We start from the raw sequence: 19697 nt of genomic DNA, 5'->3' as shown, positions 1-19697 counted from the left end.
TCATTTAATGTTAAATGATTCTTTCAGGCTTGTTTTTGCTTGCTCGGGTGTGATATTTTTCCAATCTGAAGGAATATCAGCAGGTTTAGCATTATATTCTTTAGCAAACTCATTGTTGAATTTTGCCATTACATATTTCCAGTAGTCTGAGGCGTGGAGGCTTACATCTGGAGCAATTATCCAGTCTGGGAAAATTTCTTTGTAATGCTTGTAAGGGTGCCATTTGCCTTTTTTGGTTTTGCAGGGCAAACACTCGTCACTGATTATATGAGAAGAAATATAAGTGAGATTGTTCACTGAGACAATTGACCTGTATTTCTCTTGACCTGTTGACAGATGTAGAAAAGTCCAGTGCTGAGTGTGATTTTTTCCTGCTGCTTCACAAGGTGCTTTGCAGAATGGACACTGTTTCCCACATCCAATCAGTCTGTTGAAAAGCTCATTCTGAGGTTTCTCATGGAGATGTTTTAGTGTAATTTCAATATTTGTTTTTTTAAACTCCTCTCTAAGAGCATGGGCCATTTCCTTCACACACTCTGTGAGCCAGTAAGCAAACTGTTCCTGATCTGCATTGTTCAGGATCATGAAAGCACCAAGAGCATCCTGGGAAATTACCAGTTTCTCACCAAGTTCTTTGCAGATATCTTCAACAAATGTCTTCAAGTTGCCACTCTTTCCTGTTTTGGCCTTGTTGATGGCTTTGTTTATGCTGTTGATTCCTGACTGAAGATAGTGATTTTGAATCTTAAATGCTTTAGACGGGTCGGAGAAATGTTCTGTTATTTGGCTGAGCATCCATTTCTTCAAATAATCTTCATATGAGCAATTGTAGCTCATATCATTTTCAAAGTCATCATTAGAGAGTAAATCCAGTAAAATTGAATGCTGGAAGAAAATCCGGGTGCTGAACAGTGGGCATGTCAGCATTTCACCAATGATGTCAAGACCCAAGGAGCGGTTGACAAAGTCTTCGACTGCAGGCTTTAGGCATCGGTTGGTGAATTCTTCTGCCTTCTTCTGGCACTGGTCTCGTTCATTGAAGACATCTCTGAAATCTGCACAAAACTTTTCTTTGTTTTGAAGCAGACATCTGTAAGGATCATTCTCTTCTATGAAATCTTCATGCATTTTCTGAAACATTCTGGCTGCAAGTCCACAGATGTGCTGTTTTAAAGAAACTTCAAAGTCAATGCTTGGCCTAATGTCTTGGTTATTTAGCAGCCTCTCATCAATCATGTGTAGGATCTCCTGGATGTAAGTGTCGTGATAATTACTTTTTCTCGCCATTGTTTCACTTAGAAACTGTGAGCAAGCAGCTATGACACTGTCAGCTATTGATTGTTTATTTCTGTAAAGATAGTTCATTTGCTCCTTGATTTTCTCAATAATGCTCATAGCTTTATATTTGAAAGATTCCAGTCCACATTCTTGCAGGCTTTTTTGACTTAATAACTGACATGCATGACTCCCCTTATGTGAGATATTTGCTCTCAGGTAATAAGACACATTGGTGAAAACATCTGTAGCCTTTTGTTTTGAAAATGATAGAGCATCCACTGTTTCATTCCACATTTTTTCAAATTCTTGGTCCAGCTCTGTGTCTGTCATCTTGACATTTTTCTTCCGACATTTCTCAACTAATGCGCACACTCTTCCCTCTAATTCTTCTGTATGATTCTTCTTGACTCTTTCAAGTTCTGCCATTCCCTGTTTGATTTCTGCTGCTGCTGTGATCCGATTAAATACAGACCTCTCTATTTCTCGTCGAAGACTTTTTGCATTGTTTGCTAAGACCTCTTTGTGTCCTTCATCCAGATAGACATGACCCTCAGTTTGCTTGAAGTACTGCGTCAGATTTTCAAGAAGCTTTGTCTCCCATTCAGACAGCAGTTTCCAAGCTTCACTTTTTAAACATGTGAGAAGTACTTTCATGTCAGGTATCCCAGTTTTCACATCAAATTTTCCAAAATTGGAAATTCTTATCTCAGAATTTGTGACCCAGGTGTACATGTCTTTTTCTAATTCTAATTCCCATTTGTTGAATTCTTTGAAAAGCTTCATGTTGGCCTGATCTGCAATATCCCGACGAAAAAGCCTATCACTGATCACAAGGGAAGAACATACGTCAGTGTCAAGTTTCTTTGAAAAACAAGAGCTCCCCATGCCCTTGGGGCGATGTAGAGAAGTCCAGTGCTCAGTATGTTGATTTCCTCCTGCTTCACAAGGCGCTTTGCAGAATGGACACTGTTTACCGCATCCAATCAGTTTGGTGAAAAGTTCATTCTGAGGTTTCAGATGGAGCTTTTTTAGTTTCTTTTCAATGTTGGAGTTTTTAAGCTTCTCTCTTAAAGTTTGTGCCATCTCCTTCACGCACTCTATGAGCCAGTAAGCAAACTGTTCCTGGTCTGCATTGTTCAGGATCATGAAAGCACCAAGAGCATCCTGGGAAATAACCAGTTTATCACCAAGTTCTTTGCAGATATCTTCAACAAATGTTTTCAAGTTGCCACTCTTTCCTGTTTTGGCCTTTTTCATGGCATTGTTTATGTTTTTGATACTTGACTGAATGTGTCGATCCTCAAACTCAAACACTGTCGATGGATCAGAGAAGTGATCCATTATTTTGTTGAGTATCCATTCATTTATATGATCCTCATATGAGCAAATGTAGCTCAGATAGTTTTCAAATGTATCCTTGGAGATCAAATCCAGTAAAACTGAATACTGAAAGTACATCCGTGCTTTGAACTCATAGTGTGTCTGCATTTCACCAATGATGTCAGGACCCAAGGAGCGGTTGACAAAGTATTCGACTGCAGGCTTCAAGCAACTGTTTGTGAATTCTTCTGCCTTCTTCTGGCACTGGTCTCGTTCATTGAAGACATCTTTGAAATCTGCACGAAACTTTTCTTTGTTTTGAAGCAGACATCTGTAAGGATCATTCTCCTGTATGAAATCTTCATGCATTTTCTGAAACTTCCTGGCTGCAAATCCACAGATGTGCTGTTTTAGGGAAACTTCAAACTCAATCCCTGTCTTCAGTTCTTGGTTGTTTTGGAGCCTCTCATCAATCATGAGAAGGATCTCCTCAATGTAAGTGTCATGGTAATTACGTTTCTTGTCCACTTTTTCATCTGCAAACTGTGAGCAAGCCTCTATGATGCTGTCAGCCATTTTTTGTACAGCGATTGTGTGACCTTGAATGTTGAAGAACTTTTTAAATGTGTTAACGAATCCTTCAGCTGTATATTTGAAAGGCTCCAGTCCACATTCTTGCAGGCTTTTTTGGCTTAATACTTCACATGCACAACTCCCCTTACGTGAGATATTTGCTCTCAGGGAGTGAGACACACTTGTGAAGACATTTGTTGTCTTTTGTTTTGAAAATGATAGAGCATCCACTGTTTCATTCCACATTTTTTCAAATTCTCGGTCTAGCTCTGTGTCTGTCATCTTGACTTTTTTCTTCCGACATTTCTCAACTAATGTGCACACTCTTCCCTCTAATTCTTCTGTATGATTCTGCTTGAATCTTTCAAGTTCTGCCATTCCCTGTTTGATTTCTGCTGCTGCTGTGATCCGATTAAATGCAGACCTCTCTATTTCTCGTCGAAGACTTTTTGCACTGTTTGAGAATTCCTCTTTGTATCCTTCAACAAGATAGACATGACCCTCAGTTTGCTTGAAGTACTCTGTCAGATTCTTAAGAAGCTTTGTCTCCCATTTAGACAGCAGTGTGCAAGCTTCACTTTTCAAACATGCAAGAAATTCTTTCATGTCATGATTCTGTGATCTCAAAACAAATTTCCCAAAATTGGAAATTCTTGTTTCAGCATTTGTGACCCAGGTGTACATTTCTTTTTTGAATTCCCATTCCCATTTGTTGAATTCTGTGCAAAGCCTCATGTAGGCATCGGCCACAAGGCTGTTTCTGAAGCTGAAGATGAAGTTTTCATGCTTTACTGCATTCCACAGGCTTGACATCCACTCTGTAAACTCAGAGACATTGTTAGATGATTCACAATTTCCCAACATTTGTATTATATTCTTCTTGAGCTCATATACAGCTTCACTGTACCCTGCATTGACTGGTGCCATTGGTGGGTTTCCATTCCAGAGTCCAGGAATGTACCAGTTCCCAGTGTCTGGACTGTACTCCATCACATCAGTGAAGAGCTTGTTCTCTTCTTTCTTTTCCATTTTGGCTGCTGTCTGGGTCATCTCATTTAACTGTTGCAAGAGCAGTTTCCTGTCTCGTAAGTTTTTGTCATGGGCTGAAACATCTGACACATTCTGGTGAACAAACTGACATTTGGGCTTTTTGCCAACCTCTTTCATCCTGAGAAAAGCATGCACAACTATTTGTAAGATGTCCTTCATTTCTGTTGAATTCTCCATGGCAATATTGATAATGGTGATATCACTCAGCCCCACAACTAGTGTTGCAAGCTCATTGTCATGCTCATGGCTATCATCCAACTGCACAAGTTCTGGTGACTTTAAGCCTTCAGTGTCAATGATCACCATGAAGTCACAGTTGAGTACTTTTTTCACATCTTCATTGACTCTGATGAGCAACATAAAGGCACCTCGAGTGCATCGACCACTGCTGACAGCAAACTGCACTCCAAACATGGTGTTAAGCAGAGTGGACTTTCCTGTGCTCTGAACTCCAAGTACTGTGACCACCAATATCTTGCTCTTAGGAGACACCAAGTCATTGAGCTGAGAGAGAACGTCACTCACCCATCTGAGAGGTATATTGGATGCATCTCCGTCAACAAGCTCAAGAGGAAATCCATCAACCAACAATTCTGCACAGAGTTTTGGAAGATGCTGTAATTGTTGACGTGATGGGTGTGTTTCTGGAAGGGAAACTGAAGCTTCATAGATTTGACCCATTTCACGGAAGAAGTGTTCAGTCCCCAATGAGCTGCTGGAAAGTTGTCTGTCGATGTTTTTAATATCCTCTTTGTTTTCAGAATGTTCGCATTTCTTTTTGTACTGCTCCCTGAGACCAGACAGTTTCTCTCGAGACAGGTTATCAAGGTTAATTCTCATCCATTTCAGAAAATAGCACCTCTCTATCCCTGGGCTCGATATTGCCTTGATGAAACATGTCATAGTGTTTGACATGTCATAAGAGTTCTGTTTTTCCTTAAGTTTTTTTTTCTGTATCTGAAGATCACTTTTGTAATCTTCAATGCTTTCAGGCCCAATTTTTCGAAGCCGAAATTCTTCCTTCTCTAAGCGAGTCAATTCTTTCCATATTTGGCCTTGCAAGGGAAGCTGCGCTTCTTTGTATTTGAGGGTGTCTTGAATTTCTGCAGTGATGACATCTGCATTTTCTTTGGCAGTCTGGCACTCTGGAGAGTCTTCATCAACCAAGATTCCCAGTTCATGGGCAAAGTCAGCCATCTTCTCTATGGACATCTTCATCTTTTGGTTCTCAACTACATTGTTCACTGTTTTCCTCAAAGTTTTGACAAAGTCATTATTATCTTTAGTCTTCAAAATTACATTTTTAGTCAAACCCAACCTGGTTGCTACCTTTTTCAGAGCATCAAAACTGAAACGCTGGCTTTGATGGTTTCCCACCAAGAAGATCTGCGCCTTCTGTTGTTGGTTGGTCAGTAGTCTGCATTCAGACTCCAAATGATCAAAGAACACAAATACTGCTGTAGATGTCTGACACAAAAAAGAGTATTGTGTTTCAAATGAAGCAATGTCCCCACGAAGGTTAGCTATAGCGACAGGCTCACTGAAAACATCCATGTTTTTGTTTCCACAAGGGAGGTACCAAGTCATTTCAACCAATCCATTGGATATTCTCCTTGGACTGTCACCACACTCCATGTTGCCATGAACAAAGGTGTCTTGGTACTGCTGAGAATTGCTCAAAAGTTTATTGAGAATCGCTGACTTGGACAAGGAGCATTCACCTAGTCTCACAAAAGATATCATTGGAAGATCTGAGAGAACAATTCTGTCTTCAATGAAACCCTTGGATTCAGACAGTGACTGCGGCCTGTACTTTTTAACAATGTCTCTCATGGCCCACAGCATAAGTGTGCACTTTTCTGTGTCACAATTGGGAAGCAACAGAGGCACAGAAAACTGACACATAGACATTTTGAGTGCCATCTCCTGCTGTACAAAACCATCAGAACACAGAAAGAGAGCAGTGATTATGTCGAGGGGGTTTAGCCTGTCACCTAAATTTAGACAGTTGACCAGATTGTCCAGATCAAATTGCGTATTCTCTAATGTAGCATCACAGTTTGAGTCACATACTGATGTACATTTCACATTTCTAGCTGTCACATTGACCATCATCAGTTTCTTCAGAAAATACCATGGAAGATCTGAATTACACTTGACAGGTTCATCAGTAATGGTCTTCTCATCAATCTGAAGTATTGTGCTCAGGGAAAGCTTCTCATTATAGTGCTGCTCGAAGCCCAGATCCTCCAATAAGCCCTTCAAGTGTGTCTCTGTTGACAAGAATGACAAGTCTTATCAGTTTTAATGTACCAAATAGGGGTCCAACCCCATATAGATTAAATGCATTTGCAATATTGATTAGTGTAATTTGAAATTCAGTATTTTGTCACTATACACAATTTTGCTTCTTTCCTTATATCATTCATTGAGTATAAAGCACTCATAAGGGTGTCAACTGCAATAAAAATGTAGTTCATGGGGATACTTCATTGTCCTTTTTCACAGCTTTGATGTACGTTAACTTTTCAAAAACGCAAAAGTGTTATAACATTTGCTCCCAAGATTGGCACATCTAGGGGTATATTTACTAAGGTCACATATTACTATCCATGGCACAAACCTTGGCATTACCGTATTTATTTCAATTTGGCAGGGTAATTACTGAGACCGAATGTGAATGAGCCTAGTCATGGTCAATCGGAATAGTCTTAAGTGCTGCAAAGTTAGAACTGATAACAGGTCTTTGTGTATGACTTAAAATAACTAGAACGCTAAACAAATTTCTGCTGTTTAAAATGGTGTACTGGTTGAATAGCAGAGACTTAGGATCTGCAACCACAAAAGAAACACTATCCCTATCTTACCCCTGGCCCACAGTGGATGGTGGGCGCAACACTTGTCTTTGTTAGTTTCAGACTGAAGCATTTGTCATTTTCCCGCCCTGCACCCACATTGTCTAAATAGCAAATGCACTTGCACTGGTCTGTGCGCCAATGGACGTGTTGGTCTTAAAATGAGGTGTGGTCAGGCGCAGTGGCAGCGCATTGCTATTTGAGGCAGAGGAAAGCGATTGCGCCTCTGACCAACAAAAAACAGGCATGATGTCACTGGCGCATATTTCACTGTTATTTTAAGGGCGCATTACTAAGATTTTAATAGGTGCACAATGAGCGTAGACTCTACCTGTTACACACACAGGGACAGGCAGCGGCACACAAACATGCAAAAAATAGAAATAAAAGTATTACATCAACATTTTTAAAAAAAACATGTCATATTGGTTAGTCATAATAATTATCAGAAGTGCAAAAATAATAACAGATTAAATGAGAGCCTTCCACTACTGTGTATGTTTGTATGGTGCGTGATGCACAGCTACATGCACAGTGAACTGATGGGAGGAGATGCAAATATATGCAGCACAAAGTCAGTTGTTTGTGGAAAATGGATCTCAGAACCACATCTGCTTCTGGAGGAAAGCTGCTCTGCTGCCACTTGGTGATTTTAGCAACATGAAAAGCATCTGAACATCTGTGGTTAAAACATCTGTACTAATCTGTTAATGAATGTGGGTGATTCTTACAGAGTCTGTTATCCACTGCTGCTTATACTGTAGGGTTGTATGTTGATAAATGTGAAGCATCTCAAAGTTTTGACAAAGTCTGCATCATTCATACCTTTAGCCTTCAAAATGACAGTTTTAGTGAAGCCCAACCTGGTTGCTACCTATTTCAGAGCATCAAAACTGAACAGCTGACTTTGATAGTTTCCCACCAAGATCTGCGCCTTCTGTTGTTGGTTGGTCAGTAGTCTGCATTCAGACTCCAAATAATCAAAGAACATAAAAACTGCTGTCGATGTCTGACATAAAAAAGAGTATTGTGTTTCAAATGAAGCAATGTCCCCACGAAGGTTAGCTATAGCGACAGGCTCACTGAAAAGACTGAAAAGATCCATGTTTTTGTTTCCACAAGGAAAGTACCAAGTCATTTCAACCAATCCATTGGATATTCGCCTCGGACTGTCTCCATACTCCATTGCTCAGAGGCTTATTGAGAATCTCTGACTTCGACAAGGAACATTCACCCAGTCTCACAAAAGATATCATTGGAAGATCTGAGAGAACAATTCTGTCTTCAATGAAACCCTTGAATTCAGACAGTGACTGAGGTCTGTACTTTTTAACAATGTCTCTCATTGCCCACAGCATAAGCGTGCACCTTTCTGTGTCACAATTGGAAAGCAGCAGAGGCCCAGAAAACTGACACATAGTCTCATTTATATACAAGTAACAGTTGCTGAAATTAGTATAAAACCATATAACCCAAGCTTGTATTACTTTTTGATTGGCATGCCTCTGTGTGACACAGTCAGAAATGGGAGTGGTCCAGAGCAGAGCCACTTAATCTAGCCCAAGGCCAAAAAACAATCAAACACTGCTATCAGGAAGACGCATACGCTGTAGTGTGACACTGTTGCTGTTGGGAGGGCACCACGTGAGTTTTGACATTGTGGAAATTATTAAAAATGGATGGTAGGGTGGAACATTTCCAAAATATTCCAAGTTGGAAGCTTTCCATGTGAATTATGAGAATTATGGGAACATATGGGAATTCACTGGAAATTTGGGGTAATTTATACAAACTGTATGAACTGTATACAAACATAAATATATTTCATTTTGTCATAAGCACACATGCATGCAAACTAATGCAATTTTTTTACTGATTTATTTGTGATTAGAACTTTAATCAGTTCTTTAATTGAACAAAAGAAACATGAATGTTGAGTAAAATAAACATTTTCCCTTCTAGAAATCATGAGTGCATGTGATGGAGGAATGCACAGGGCATGTAGAGGGTGTGACCCTGCAGTAAGTAATGTGCTATGTGCATGTGATTTAGGAGGCAAATTTCCAATTTATTCCCGTTAATGCCCATGGAAAGTCTCCAACTTTGAAAATTCCTGGAATTTTTCAACCCTAATGGCATAACCCGTGGGATGCTCTGTGAATAAAAATCTCCCCGTATACTTCTGAATGTGAAGCCAGCTTGTCACGTTTGCATCACATCACTGTCGCGCAGTATTCCCTTATATTATGCTATCACTATGCTATCGCTTGGCTAGTGTAGCCTGCTCTTCAGCTGTGTTACGACCATTCCATGAAGTGTGACTGATGAATCATGCTAGACAAAAGATGGTTTACAGTCAGTATGAAGCTGTGTGATGTGTTAAGCTTCTTTCTAGCTTGAGACATGAGCTGCTAGCTTTGTTCTTCAACTTACTTCATTCAGGTTGTGATTAATTTTCAACCAACAAGCAGATGTACCTGATAGAAGTAGCCTTATTATTATTATTATTATTACTATTACCATTCACCTCATTATGAGATGATCATTTGTCAAATTCAAATTGGTTAAAATGTGGCTTAATGAAGATTTTCTTAATGATAATTGTGGGTGCTTACAGTCTGGGCTATAATGGCCTCTAAGAGGAGACTCCAGCAGTGGGAGGAAGAGCTGAGAGAGGCAGCAAATGGCAGTGCAACTCTACAGAGCTGGATTCAGACCAGCAGGCCAGCAGGTGAAGAAAATATGTTCATGAAATCCTTTTATGTAATGTATGTGTTCTAGTATATGGGTCAATGACGTATAATGATTTGCAACAACTCAATTGTAGAATAATAAAAAACAAGCATATCTAATGCAGTAGTTCAAACATTCACAATGTTGTGTACCTGAAGATCCATATTATAAATTTGAAATTAAGTGATTTTAGTGGGTTTTTCAAGATTAATTGGCACTGGCCTTAAAAAGAGTCATGTGGTGCGACCATGATTCATCTTGAAATAAATCAATTTACTTAAGATGCTTCACATCTTTTTTTACACGTTTTTAGTAATATAAAGTGTTTGGAAACAAAGTATTTGAATTTTTTTTAAATTTTTGTACCTGGACAAACTATTCCCCCACTCACTCCCTTCGAAATAAATTAAATACATTTTATGTGGTTAATCAATATTACAATTTCTAAGTGTTTGTCTGGTTTTCATGGTTTGTCAACATCGACAGAATGAGTGAGTATTCAATTCAAAAAATCCAAGAAAAGATCACATTTCTTCAAAAACACGCCTCCTAGACAATAAAATTTGTTAGGCCTACAAGTCTTTGTCAGGCAGCTGTTACTGTTCAGCTGTTTTTTTCCAAGTCCATTAAGTTAACTGTATAACATCATAATAAGTTTGAGGCTCAGGCACCTGATGAATACTTCTTTGGCTAAACATACCTTACTTATCAGCACCTTCAGTCTCAAGTGACATGAATAATTAGTACAGTGAGACAAAAAACAAGCACAATTTCTTAACAAGTGTTCATTTAAAGGCCCTGCTTTTTTCATCCTCTGTTGAGGATGATATTAAATTGATCTATAGTGGTAACTCAAGGTACTGGGTATTACAGATAGACAGATACCCCATGTAACCAATCAGGGACCTAGAATAAGGAGCTGGGCAGAGACATAAGAACCAGCAAGTTAAGATGAGAAGTCTTACTGTGTTACTCATGATGTTACTGGAGACACGACAATAAAAGGACACGTTTCAGTACAGATAAGTTGTTTCAGCCAGCACCTATTTGACAGTAACCTAAAGTAACAGCACTTCATTCCTCCTCTTCCAAGCATACAGGTGAACCTATGGTGACTGTGAAACTTGTGAAAAACCCTTAATTCCCTTTCTAGTGCCAGTATTTGGTTTGTCTCTGGCCTCTGGGAAGAGGACCTGCTCTCCATTTAGATATAAAGGGCTCATTCCAAGGTAAGGTGATTATACACACATTAAAACATACTTATTAAAACTGCTAAATGCCACTCAATTCTACACACTGCACTTTTAAATAGCAGTGGCAGTGAATCACAGTTTGTCCTGGGAAGAAATGTAATCAAGCAAAATAACATAAATCACCTGGCAACAGGGGTAGAGAGACTTTAATGTGAAGATATTCACTGAATTGAGCTTTAAAAATAGCCTCGCTGACTTTCTTGTTTTTGTATTATCTGCTTTTTCTTCTTTATCTTTATAATCATTTGCAGTTAGGGTAACAATTAGTAAAGGCTATTTCCCCTAATTTGATCAACGTTGTTTATTTTGAGAATGTTTCTTTTTTTCATTATAATTTTTTTTCTTTTACTTACTAGTGCAGGAAGATGTTACAGTTGGCTTGCTTCTTCTTCCATTCTTCAGCTGTGTAGAAACTTGGAGGGAGTAACACACCCCTGGCTTCAGTCTGCTGACAGTCAGGCTGTTTGTGTGTGTTGTCAATTCTTGCACACTGCTGTCTTCTTCACTGCTGCAAGTCACAATGTAGTTCTCCACTTCACCAGCAGGAGGGTCCCAACACAGAGACAGTGACTCACTGCTGACCTGAGTGATTGTAACCTGAACTGGAGGGCTGGGCTCTGTGGGGACAATATAACAGTTTCACTTAAATTAAGGTTTTCCCCTTATTATTGCTGTTTGTCTGCCAAGCATAAGAGGCGTGGCAGACAGGAAAGCAACATACAATCATCTCTCACACAATTTGTAGAAATAAACATTTCGCAACCTCTTTAGTCTGACACAAAGACTTTTATATCATGAACTGAAAGAATACCTCTGTGTAAGAAGTCAATTCATGTATGTTAAAATTCAGGAGAAACATTTGTTGAGTTCAACGACCACTCAGCTAAAGTTGTACTGTATTGGTAAACATTTTAATTTCAGCAGCATTTAGTTATTTCAGATTTACCTGTGCAGACAGATACACAGGCTGCTTCACTCTGATTTCCATTGTCTGCTCTCCTTGTGATTCTGAAAGTATACTCAATCCCAGGAAACAGTCCATCAACATCTACAGTGCTGGAGTCTTCTTTGATCACACTGCCACTGTGTGTATCACAGGAGTAATCTATGTGAAGTGTATACTTTACAGATGAGTCAGTGGGTGCCAAGCCAAGAGAAACAGTTTCACTGCCAGCATGGAGAACTGTTATTTCTCCTAGTGGAGGAACAACTGAGAAAAGAAGAAAAATATATCTTAGAAACTCCCAAAATAATTTACTGGCTTGAATAGTATTTATTTATTCCTTTCTGCTGACAATAGATAGCTTCAGGCTGAACTTCTGCATCACTCATACTTACAGTCAGACTGTGGTGTTGCAGGAGAGTTTTCTTCCTCACAGTGGAGCTCAATGAAAGCATCTGGTGCATCATAGACATAGACATACACATTTTGCAACTTCTTTAGTCTGACACAAACATTTTTATATCATGAACTGAGAAGCAATACATTCATGTATGTTAAAGTTATGAAGAAACATTTGTTGAGCTCAACAACCACTAAGCCACAGCTTACTGTATTTGTTAACATTTTAATTCCAGCAACATTTAGTTATTTAGATTTACCTGTGAAGACAGATACACAGGCTGCTTCACATTGATGTGGTTTTGCAGGAGGGTCTTCTTCCTCACAGTAAGGCTCATCTGGTGCATCAAAGAACTCCTTGATAATTGGGAAATATGCGTTTTGGTGTAATAAATCAATCAATAACTGATAGGACAATATGTATTTGCCATGTAATTATATTATTTTCAATTATCCATTATTTTCTTTACCTCCTCTTCCTCAGAGATATCCTCAGAGTTCTCCTCTTCCAATCCGGAATGCTTTGTCTCAGGTGGGGAGTTCGGTGGAGAGTCTGTCTCACTGGGCAAACAGCTTCTCCGCTTCATTTTTAATTGAATACCTTACATGTAGAAGCTCTGAAAGACGATTAAAGATCACTTTATTGCTGCAAGTAATATTTGTTCAATGGCACATGAATTGTAAAATTCTCCATTGCAAGTAAGGGCTTTATTCATGATTCTACCACTTGATGAAGTATGATCAACAAAAAAGGTAAAAGTATTTGTTATGCAGACAAACAATTCTTGTGACTGAGTCAATATTGCTTGAGTGTATTTTAATCTATAAAAAAAAAGTACAGCAAGTTTTATGAGCCAATCAGTTTGTAATGTAAAATCAGTGTAATTAAGAAGTAGAAGTTGCTGGGTTTTTTTTCCCGTTCCCACACTGTACTCCCACACAGAGCACAGTCTGGGAGCTGCCTTTTTTTCCTCCTCCTCTCCCCTCGTTTCTTTCATTTTTCTCTTTTCAAAAAGCCCAGTCATCCGGTTATGTCTGTCTTATTATATGTATTGTATGTTGTATACGTACGGACGGGATGATTGCTGTAATTTCGTTGTATTTCGGTACAGTGACAAATAAAGTTGATTGATTGATTACAGCTGTCAAATACAGTGCAGGTAAGGTACAATATTTCCCTGTAAAATATAGTGGAATAACAGCTTTAATTTTAACCTCCAGACAAACAGTTGAGTCTGGTATCTGTATCAGAGAGGAGTAAAGTCCGAGAGGAGAGATCTAACTGAACCGAGACTTGTTGCGCAGGAGAGAGAGAGAGAGAGAGGGGGGGGGGGGGGGGGGGGGGATTACATTCAATCATAATCAATAAAAATGATCAGAATCAGGTTTTTCAATAACAAAATCTTTAAAAACGGTAAAGCGTAAAAAGTGCCGTCTGCACGTGTGAGGCTGAGGTTGTAGTTTAGATAGGTGGAGGCCATCTATTGTACAGATTGGCTACTTGTATGTTCGACTTGTACTTTGTGTCCTCTTATCATCACATAACGGAAAAATCACTGACAAAGCAAAAGAATAACCCACCTCTAAAGAGACGATTTCCTCATGCTAAAAGTGCATTCTTCCTTCCAGGAGTGTGTTTCAGCTATGCAGTAGGCTACTGTTGCAGCTGGTAAAGCGTGTATTTGTCCTGTAGATGAAGCGCCGATCTTTGCTGCCTGCTGTAGACCTAGTCAATGCACACCCTTTTATCCTGCTGGATCGAGACACTTTCACTTTCACAGCATCATCTGATTTCCGGGAAAACGAAACTACTGGTTCCAGTAAATGGCGTGATTAAACTTAAACCCACCACAGATGCCCTATTTAATGCACACAGTTGTTTACCCTGCTGTCTTGCAGATATAACACAATTCAGAAAAAAAACTATGTAGAGACCACCAGAATCACACAATGTTGATTTCATATCACAGTTTTCTAATAACATATTGAATAAAAAATGTGAACAGAGGTCGAGTGGTTAGGCCTCATGCCAGAGCCCTTATTGTTGGGTTTAAGATAAATGATGGTTTTAGGAAGGTAGGAGATGTTGTTATGAAGCAAGAAACACATGTCTATTGTTCAGAGTCATTTCCATTTACTCTCACATGAGACATTAAACAAAATAAACACATCCTGCCTGAAGAAATTTCTCACGTGCATTCAGTGTCTGAGCAGTAAACTTCTTTAACAAGCTAATTTGTACAAAATATAAAAGCAGAAATGATTCGTTTTTTATTCATGTGCAGATGTTTGTCAAACAGTTAGAGGGAAGACACAGCTGTTAATTCTGTGTCCTTGTTATTATGTGGACAGTATATAAAGCTTAGTGAAAGTTCAGACAGGAAGACCATCTTTTTGCAAGCTCACGTCTATAGTTTTATTTCTCATCCTTCGGTCATACTGATCTTTCTCAAAGCTCATAATTTCCTTGCTGTCATTTCTGGGGCATCGATTAAGACGTCAGCTGTTCACATCACCTGGTCACATCTAACCAATAGCACGGTGACACAGCTTACTTGTCAGCCTATCATACTGCAGCTGTCTTTTTAAATGTTTTCTCCCTCTCTGCTTTAGTGCTTTCTTGATGCTGTTTTGCACTACCCACCACTTCCCCATCACCACCCAGTCTTCAGATTCATCAGTGCATCGCTTCATCAACCTCCTCAGCTCAATCAGTCTCAGCAGAAGTCAAATTGAAGTTGATTGTTTCTGTGCCTCTCTCCCTCTTCTCCCTTTCTCCCTCTCCTTTGATTTCTCTTTTCTCTCTCTTCTCCTTCTCTCCCTTTCCCATTGCTCTTCCTTTGCTTTGACCTGAGTGTGAGAGAGTGTAGTTGTTTGTGTGTATTTCTCAATATGTGTGTACTGTGTATGTATGCTCGGATATGTGTGTGTGTGTGTGTGTGTGTGTGTGTGTGTGTGTGTGTGTGTGTGTGTGTGTGTGTGTGTGTGTGTGTGTGTGTGTGTGTGTGTGTGTGTGTGTGTGTGTGTGCGTGTGTGTGTGTGTGTCAGTTACAAGAAAGGGAAACTTAACCGCAAGGCATTTTGAAATGCCTGACTAAACCTGTGTGCCTCCATTAAATTATTTTCTAATATCATATTATAAAGGGTTTGAACTTAAACATGTACTAAATGAAATGTTATGTTGGCATTATTAAGGGATAGCTGCTTGTTTTCATAGACAGATACACAGATTTCATGAAAACCACATGTAAGAGACAACACTAATATTGACCTTTCTGGATGTATTTCACTGACTGTTCGGTCAGATTTAATTCATAGAGAAGTATCAAACATTAGAGGACTTTATATCATACATTAACAGTTCATGTTTTATAACTTGACTTTTCCTGCCCACAGTTTCTTATTACACACCCTGCTGTGGAGGATGGGTGATCTTTCACTTTATCCTGTCTTATTTTTTCCTTGTTGCATTTTCTCTACTAATAGATGACTATGTACAAACCTACACGTGGAGAAGCTCTGATGATTTCAGTTTTTCAGCCCCATCTCCCTTATTAGGTTTTTTTTAGGCATGACTTGACTGAAGCTCTTTCTAATTGAAGTAATTATAACATTTTCAAAGAGCTACAAAGATGTCGGACTTATTACAACTTTACTGATTTCATCACTTATGCGTGATAGATTGAGATATAAGAATAAAATGTCAACGATCAATATATTAAGCTTTGATCTTGATACAACACATTTAACACAAGGATTAATTAATTGTAATAATAGACAAATGAACATGGTGTCCTGTAGTATAAGTATAACATATCAGTTGATATCACTGTTATTATCAACAGCACCATGTGGTCAAATCAGTACGGTGGTGTATACACCCTGAGACTGATCCCCATTGTCTCCACTGCTATCTCTTTATGTAGCTGTTAAAATAGGATACGATTTGAAATGTATTGATACCATGAGTGAAATTTAGTATTGCAGCTGCACCAGAAGAAACCTGAGAGGTAGAGAGAAAAATGACATTAATAGAGAAAAAGGTAATAACAATAGAGAGAGATAACAAAAACGATTTAAAGTTAAAATGATGTATACAGAATATAACTCTAACTGGTGACCATGTATGTATGTTTAATTATCCTAAATTCAGTTGAAGTGGGACAGTTGAAAATATCTTCAAGCTTCTTATTCTTTGTAGGATATATTTGTGTTTGTCTTCTATATTAAATAAAACAAACCAAGATCAAAATCAGTCATGAAAATGAAAATATCCATGAGAGAGTGATAAATGAATGTAAGGAGGAGGAAGTACATTTCTCTAACATCAAATCACTTGAGGAAAAAATGTCAGTAGTCTCTCATTTGATGTTAAATTACTGTTTTAGGCTTGTTTTTGCTTCCTCAGGTGTGATAGTTTTCCAAGTTATAATATCAGCAGCCTTTGCATTATATGCATTAGAAAACTCATTGTTAAAGTGTTTATTTCCAGTAGTCTGAGGCCTGGAGGCTTACATCTGGAGCAATTTTCCAGTCTGGGAAGATTTCTTTGTAACGCTTGTAACGCTTGTAACGCTTGTAAGGATTAGTAGCATCACAGCGAAAACTCAGATCACTGATCACAAGAGAAGAGCATATATCAGTGACAAGATTTTCTGTGTCATTCCGTCTGTATCTACCAAGACCCTCTGAGCGATGTAGAGAAGTCCAGTGCTCAGTGTGTTGATTGCCTCTTGCCTCACAAGGCGCTTTGCAGAATGGACACTGTTTACCACCAATCAGTTTGTAGAAAAACTCTGAGGTTTCATACAGAGAATTTTCAGTTTCATTTTAATGTTGGATTTTTTTTTTTTTGCTTCTCTCTAAGAGCTTGTGCCATGTATCTTTTGCAGATATCTTGAATAATTATCTTTTCAAGTTGCCACTCTCTCCTTTTTTAGCCTTGTTGATAGCATTGTTTATGCTATTGATACTTGACTGAATGTGTCAATGGGGAGGTGGTGGGTGCATATTTTAACCTGTTGATGGTGCAAGATGCAAAGTCACTGATCACCAAAGTCAGTAGGATTCTTTCTTTTAAAATGTCATGGTAATCCATTTAATATTTGTTGAGATATTCTAGTTAGGGCCAAAGTGGTGGACAGATAATGTAGCACTCCAATTCACCAACAGGAGTGTCCCAACACACAGAGAGTGACTCACTGTTGACCTGATACTTTGATTATACTGCCACTGTGTACATCAAAGCAGTAATCTATGTGAAGTGTATCTCTAACACATGAATCAGTGGGTGCCTTTTTCTTCAGCAAACCAAAAGATGAACTGTTGTTGAGCTGTTTTTATGTCAGTAAAGTAGAAAAAGGGACATTTAACAACTATCATTTGAAAACCTTTGTTAACAATGTCACAATATATTTGAAATGTAAAACCCCTAAAATTATTTTTATTGTGATGATTCACAAATGTTATGTATAGACAAGAAAATAAATTATCAATATTTTCTCTGTTCCTTTATGATTTCACAATGTTTGTGTCTCTAAAATCTCCTCAAAAAAAGAATATATGCAAAATCAATTATTATATTTGCTTTTTGGAAACGTATAACTGCCTTTATTTTATTATATTATACATAATATATATTTTCTGTGCTTTTATTATTATTTAATTGTCATTGTATTACAAGATTTGATCATAATTTCAACTCACATTGATTATCATGTGGATTGTGATGAAATAATTATAATAAAATAATGTGTCCATTAAAGATAATATATAGTGAATATAATATGAATTTATAAATACTCTGTAACCTGTGCTGCTTAATATCACCACCAGATGGCGACACATTATATGTATTTAAATTTAACCTCTGTTTTTATTTTGAAATATTTCATGAAACCACAACAGTATAATTTTAGTGAATCAAGACCAACAATACAAACAAACTTAAAAAATAAAAATAAAACTGGATACTAGTTTACTTCTTCTTCCAGGACTGGATTTAGACCGTTTAATAGCTTTCTCAACATTGTGAGCAACCAATCAGTTTAAATGTCATTAGGTAATATTGTTACTGGATATTGTTTATAAGCTGTCAGTATGATGAATCAGGAAAAGTAGATTTAGAATTTACACAAGAAGCAAAAGTCATCAGTAATCATGAATAATATGAAATACATATATATAAATAAAATGTGTCAAATCTATTAAAATATTCCAAGTATAAAGAAATATAATATTGTATCCGTATAATATCTGTTGATGATTTACTTGTTTTTGGTCATTTTTGGACGTTTTCTGTGAAAGTATCATTAATATTTTCATGTGAATCCTTTATTAGCTGCTGGTAATTCAGACCATTTTAAACATTTAAACACAGTAACAGTAAAACAAAAAAAAAGCTGCTTCCTTTTTAGCAGAAACTACATGAAGGAGAAAGAGGAGAGGGTGGTTTAAGAATTTTTAACAAGGTAATTCAACATTTTTTGTGGGAAAATCAATTCAATAAATATTCAAAATAATTTTTTATACATCTTAAAACCTGACTGCAAGGGTTATTTAATCCCCTTTCTGACACTGTGTAAGAAACAATAGAGGGAGAAGTATTCAGATAAGATAAGATACATTTATTTATCCCACAGTGGGGAAAATTCATTGCTACAGCAGCTCAAAAAACAGTGATATAGAAAAACAAACAAAAACAAATGTATACAACAATAAAATTAAAAACTAAATAAAAGGACCCTAAAATTCAATTATAACATATATATACAACAATGAAAAATCCCATAAAATCTGTGGTGAACAAAAACAGGCTTACAAATCATCCAAATGCAGTAGGGCGATACCTAAAAAATTCAGTGCAGTAGCTCTCCAGCAGCACGGTTTGTGACCACTGTTCTAGACTGATATGATCCATGCTCAGGAGGATCCAATCTGTCATCAGAAATAAAGATAGACTATTAAAAAGCATTGTTAATAATAATAATGAAAGTCTTAATAAAGTCAGTGTTACATATGCCAACATAAGCCTATGTCAGTGTGTACAACATAAATGATTGAATGATTTTAAAGTTGTGCTTTCTTAACATTTGTCTTTAACTCCAATTCAATCCAGTTTGGTTCACTTGAGATGAAACATTAAAGACTTTCATACAGTTGCTAATTGCCATATTTCTTATTTAATTAGATTTCATACAGTGTATATTACATTATGATAATATGGTATAGTCTCTATGATCTTTCAAATTCATTAAAATGTAATGATGTACATTTAAAATAAATATTTTCAAT

General features: G+C 37.6%; 1 protein-coding gene across 1 annotated transcript; it reads right to left on the bottom strand.

The window, feature by feature from the left end:
* LOC134005572 (interferon-induced very large GTPase 1-like) lies at positions 1-12991 on the bottom strand. The gene is made up of 7 exons (XM_062444495.1): positions 12875-12991; positions 12665-12761; positions 12401-12460; positions 12009-12272; positions 11416-11679; positions 2096-6494; positions 1-259 (listed from the first exon to the last, which is right to left on the bottom strand). Exons 1-7 carry the CDS (start codon positions 12989-12991, stop codon positions 1-3), a joined length of 5460 nt encoding a protein of 1819 aa, XP_062300479.1.
* Between the last annotated feature and the right edge of the window lie 6706 nt (positions 12992-19697).

The sequence above is a fragment of the Scomber scombrus genome, chromosome 23 (genome assembly GCF_963691925.1).
Source record: "Scomber scombrus chromosome 23, fScoSco1.1, whole genome shotgun sequence".
NCBI classification, from domain to species: domain Eukaryota; kingdom Metazoa; phylum Chordata; class Actinopteri; order Scombriformes; family Scombridae; genus Scomber; species Scomber scombrus.
Note: the sequence above shows the minus strand (reverse complement) of the source record. Positions and strands in the feature narration are given on the sequence as shown.

Excerpts from the sequence above, each read along its gene's own strand:
- LOC134005572 (XM_062444495.1), bottom strand. The coding sequence starts at position 12,991 with ATGAAGCGGAGAAGCTGTTTGCCCAGTGAGACAGACTCTCCACCGAAC. Across the intron at positions 12,461-12,664 it reads CTGTGTATCTGTCTTCACAG|ATGCTTTCATTGAGCTCCAC; the intron begins GTAAATCTAAAT and ends ATGATGCACCAG. Across the intron at positions 260-2,095 it reads TCCCTTGTGATCAGTGATAG|TGACGAGTGTTTGCCCTGCA; the intron begins GCTTTTTCGTCG and ends TCATATAATCAG.